The sequence below is a fragment of the Humulus lupulus genome, chromosome X (assembly GCF_963169125.1).
Source record: "Humulus lupulus chromosome X, drHumLupu1.1, whole genome shotgun sequence".
Lineage (NCBI taxonomy): Eukaryota > Viridiplantae > Streptophyta > Magnoliopsida > Rosales > Cannabaceae > Humulus > Humulus lupulus.
The window spans coordinates 35,664,459-35,668,893 of record NC_084802.1 but is presented as its reverse complement, the minus strand read 5'-3'; the positions used below and the strand labels follow the sequence as shown (position 1 = coordinate 35,668,893).

Below are 4,435 nucleotides of genomic sequence, written 5' to 3'. Positions count from 1 at the left end.
TCGAGGACCACATTCAATACTTCATGGATAAATTATGCATCGACATTTTTTATGAGAATGTGTACCCTTGACTTTTTCTATATGTTAGAACATTTATTTTGATTTCTCCTTAGTTTTGTATATAAACAATGTCATTTCGATGGCTATTTAATGATACACAATAGTATATTTCTCATTAGTTTTGTATATAAACAATGTCATTTCGATTAACAAAATCCATTAATGCACAAATAAAAAGATTAACAAAGATCATTGGTACCCAAATAAAAAGTTTAACATCGATGCCATAAATTTCAAACACGAACTTTACAAGTTGCCCTATTATAGCCTAGACCTCCACATATGATGCACTTGCGTTCTACAACCACTTTCTCTCCATTGGAAGGATGGCGTTTCCTCTTAGGCCTACCTTGTTTCTTCTTTGGACGACCAACCGGGTTTTTTTGCGCAGGTGTTCTCACTTTTATTGTCATAATGTCATGTGGAACAATCCACTCTTCCTCATTACCAGTAGGATGTATAGATTCTGTGTAAGAGGACCTCCATGTCTCAATTTTATAGTAATCTGAACACAGCGAATAAAAGTTTACCCCTCGCTTAAGGGATCCAGATAATGCATGAACACATGGGATACCAATAAGCTGAAACACGCCACATGTGCATGTCTTATTTAGGAGGTCGACTTCACCATTCAGCTCACCATCTAACACATGGAACTCATGCCTCCCTATTGCATAAGGGATCAAGAATCGAGCTTTCTCAGCCATATCCACCAAATCTTTCTCATAGGTCGGTGCAAGAGTTGTAGTTGTCTTCTCGCTAGTTTCTCTCCTATCGCAGAACCAAGATTGCAGTGTGAAGCGAATAAATTCGACGAATGTAGTTATCGGAAAGCTCTTAGCGTCCCGGGTCTTATTGTTGAAACTTTCAGTGTAATTGCTTGTCATTATATTATACCTAGTATCCAGGAAAACTAACATTTAATAGTAATATACATTTAGAAGATTTCATAAATTAAAATACAATTCACAATGACATACCTATTTCCAGGAAAGTAAGCACGGGACCACTTATCAAATCCCATGCCTTCTAGGTATTGAGCAATAACTAGGTCTTTTGATTTGATTTTTTTGAAGTTAGCGTGGAACTCGAATTTCCTAAAAGCATATGCCGCATTATACATCAACACATGACAATGATCAGTCTTGAATTTAGCAACCACATTCATACTAATGTGGTGGTAGCAAGCACCGTGATAGGCATCGGGGAAAATAGTTTCCAAGGCATGTGTAATACTTGCATGCCTGTCAGATACAAACGCCAGGTCCTTAACTTCCCCAATCGCTTCCTTTAGCTTTGACATGAAATACTTCCAAGAATCATGATTCTCACTATCCACAATACCAAATGCAACTGGATATAGATGGTTATTTGCATCCAGCGTGACTGCACATAACATCTGCCCACCGTATTTTGTCTTTAAAAAAGTGCCGTCCACACATAACACAAGACGACATGTACGAAACCCTCTTCTACTAACTCCAAGTGAGAAAAAGAAATATTTGAATCGATCTTCCTCAGTGACAAAATCTATCAACGTCCCGGGATTTTTCTGTTGAAGCATGAACAGGTACGATGGTAACTTCTAGTAGGATGCTTCCAGTGTCCCTCTAACATAAGAAAGAGCCTTCTCTCAGCATCTCCAGGCTTTTCCATATGACAACTCAATGCCATAATCATTCTTAATGTCTTCTCTTATGTTGTTTGCCATGTACGCATTCGATCCAATCTGATATTTTTTCTTTATGCAATGACCAATAACCCAAGGTGCAGCTTGGTGATGGTCTTTATGTCGGAGGTCAAGTGAGCAAGTGTGTTTATTGGTGAAACGAGTTATCTCGGAACATATCAGATTTAGGCATTCTCTTCCCCCTCATTCTCCACCCATAATCAGGATCCTTGCAAGTGATGTACCAAACTTCAGTACCTAACTTCTTCACCACAAACTCAAAGTTCGGTTTCATTGCATACAAGTGTGCCTTCGTCTTCAACTCTAACTTGTTCTCAAAAACCTTCCCAACTTCTATTACTCCACAACTCACTCCAGATAACATGGGGATAACATAAGAGGGGCATGGGATATCTTCAGCAGTATACGCCGGAGAACTTCATCTATTTCTATCGTCTTGTGTAGTTGGACGACTGCTCTCTGAGCCAGCAGTCCTCCGTCCTTGGCTTTCTTGACGTCTTAGCAAGGGTCGTACATTTAAATTATCTACTTGAAACACAGGTAGCATCGACAACCGATCCTCTGAGTTATCATCAAAACTACTGCACCCCTCAACTCTTTCATCGTGACCACCAAAATGGGAAACTAGATCGTCATTGACATAAGGCTCATACTCATACCCATCATCATGCGGGAGATTTGTTGGGGGGAAAAAAGTTTCATTATGACTAGATTCTCCCATGCATACACTTGGCCCAGGAGCTGTTTGTGGAACATCCGTGCAGGATTGATTATGATTTTCCATATTAACACTCGCTCTAGGAGATTGATCAATAAGAGCAATGTTCTTTGCAATCGAACTAACGCATAAAGGAACCCAATGTCTTAAGGACTTCGAATTGTAAATAATAAGAGTACTAACTCCTTCATCATCTGTGATTTCAATGGGATCTACGCTAAAATCATTGCATGTAAACGACACTTCCAAGTTTAAGTCAAACAATGACCTATCCGCTTTCAGCTTTGAATGCAACTTCTCCAATAATTCTATGTAACCAACATCAATTGGTATGTGTATTATAGTGTTCAAACCAGCTTTGAAATTTCATTTCTCTCTTTTCTGTTCCCAAACACCGTTGTAAGAAACAATTATATCAACTCTGGAACCTGCAAATTTACAACAAAAAAACATAAGAAAATTATAAAAATAAAGTGTAATCGATGAAGAATCGATGGTAAATCGATGATAAATCGATGCCTATGAAAATCTGTATTGCAGTTCAACATCGATGCCACATCGATGACATTTCGATGCATAATTGATGTTGATGGTTGCCATATGTACGCGATTCCATTTCGATGGTATATCGATGCCATATCGATGCTAAACCAAATCAACATATATGGCATCGATATACCATCGATATTATATCGAACATAACATCTAAATTATATGTTCGCCCCAACATTGAAATTTCATCGATGTACCATCGATATGGCATCGATATACCATCGAAATGTCATCGATGTATAATCGATGTTGATGGTTGCCATCTGTACGCGATTCTATTTCGATGGTATATCGATGACATATCGACGCTGAACCAAATCAACATATATGGCATCGATTCAACATCGATATACCATCGATATTATATCGAAAATAACATCTAAATTAGATGTTCGCCCCAACATCGATGTACCATCGAAATGCAATCGATGTACCATCGAAATGCCATCGATTTTGGAATGGCACCCACATAATTCCAAATCCGAAGAACATATCAAAAAATGCAGAAAAAAATACCACACTCAACTGCAGAACAGTTCGAATCTAATATCTAACCATGGCATTTCATATTCACAAGTAGATAGAATGAAATGATACTTACCCCTGATTTTTTTTCTCTTAAAAACGCCAAGGATGACAATTTCTTCACTTGAAATGAATTATTCACTTGAAATGAAACTTCCAGATCCGAGCAGTCTAATTTCTTCACCGATTTGGCTGTGAAAATGGCTGTAAATGATGGATGAGAGAGAGAGATAGAGAGAAAAATGTGTGAAATGTTAAATTTTACTGATGATGGTATTTTTATCCAAAATAGGGGAGGGGTCACATTAGTGGGAGAATTTTTATGATGGCATGTTAAAAAATTTAACTATATTATGATGCATATAGTGTAAAATTTCCCAAAAAAATTAGGATGGACAGAAAAAATAAGAGAGAAAGAAAATATTTAAGATGGAAAAAAAATATTGTTTCTACTTTATTTGGTAGGGAAGAATGAAAGAAAATTAGATTATTTGTTAATTATTTTTATATCCGAAAAAATATTTCTTTAAAATAAAAAAAAATAAAAAGTAAGAACATTTTAGTAATTTATACTTCTCGTCAGCTTGAAAAAAAAAATCCACTCATTATTCTTTGCACATTAGAAAGAAAAATATTTAGTAGGACCCATTTTATTTTTATTTTTTCTACTCTCTTTTCTCTCATACCATACATACATGTCTTTGTCTTTCTCGTCAATTTTTATTTTCCTCTTTACCAAACATACGCTAAAGTACTTTTTCAAAAAAAAAAAAAAAAAAAACCTAGCCTAACGCAACATGGATTAAATGACAAGACAACAAAGTTTCACCTGCTACATCACAACAAACTGTGAATGAGATGAGAAATAATGAGAAAGCTAATACTAGAAC

The 4,435-nt window shown here is 36.3% G+C and overlaps 1 protein-coding gene across 1 annotated transcript; it reads right to left on the bottom strand.

The window, feature by feature from the left end:
* Nucleotides 1-293: 293 nt before the first annotated feature.
* Nucleotides 294-2,114, bottom strand: LOC133805710 (uncharacterized). Its single transcript, XM_062243873.1, has 3 exons — nucleotides 1,988-2,114; nucleotides 1,041-1,446; nucleotides 294-957 (listed from the first exon to the last, which is right to left on the bottom strand). Exons 1-3 carry the CDS (start codon nucleotides 2,112-2,114, stop codon nucleotides 294-296), a joined length of 1,197 nt encoding a protein of 398 aa, XP_062099857.1.
* Between the last annotated feature and the right edge of the window lie 2,321 nt (nucleotides 2,115-4,435).

Coding starts and splice junctions, on each gene's coding strand:
- LOC133805710 (XM_062243873.1), bottom strand. CDS start 2,114: ATGTTATCTGGAGTGAGTTGTGGAGTAATAGAAGTTGGGAAGGTTTTT. Junction 1,447..1,987: donor GTTTGTGGTGAAGAAGTTAG/GTACTGAAGTTT, acceptor TGTTATGTGCAG/TCACGCTGGATGCAAATAAC. Junction 958..1,040: donor GCTTACTTTCCTGGAAATAG/GTATGTCATTGT, acceptor CCTGGATACTAG/GTATAATATAATGACAAGCA.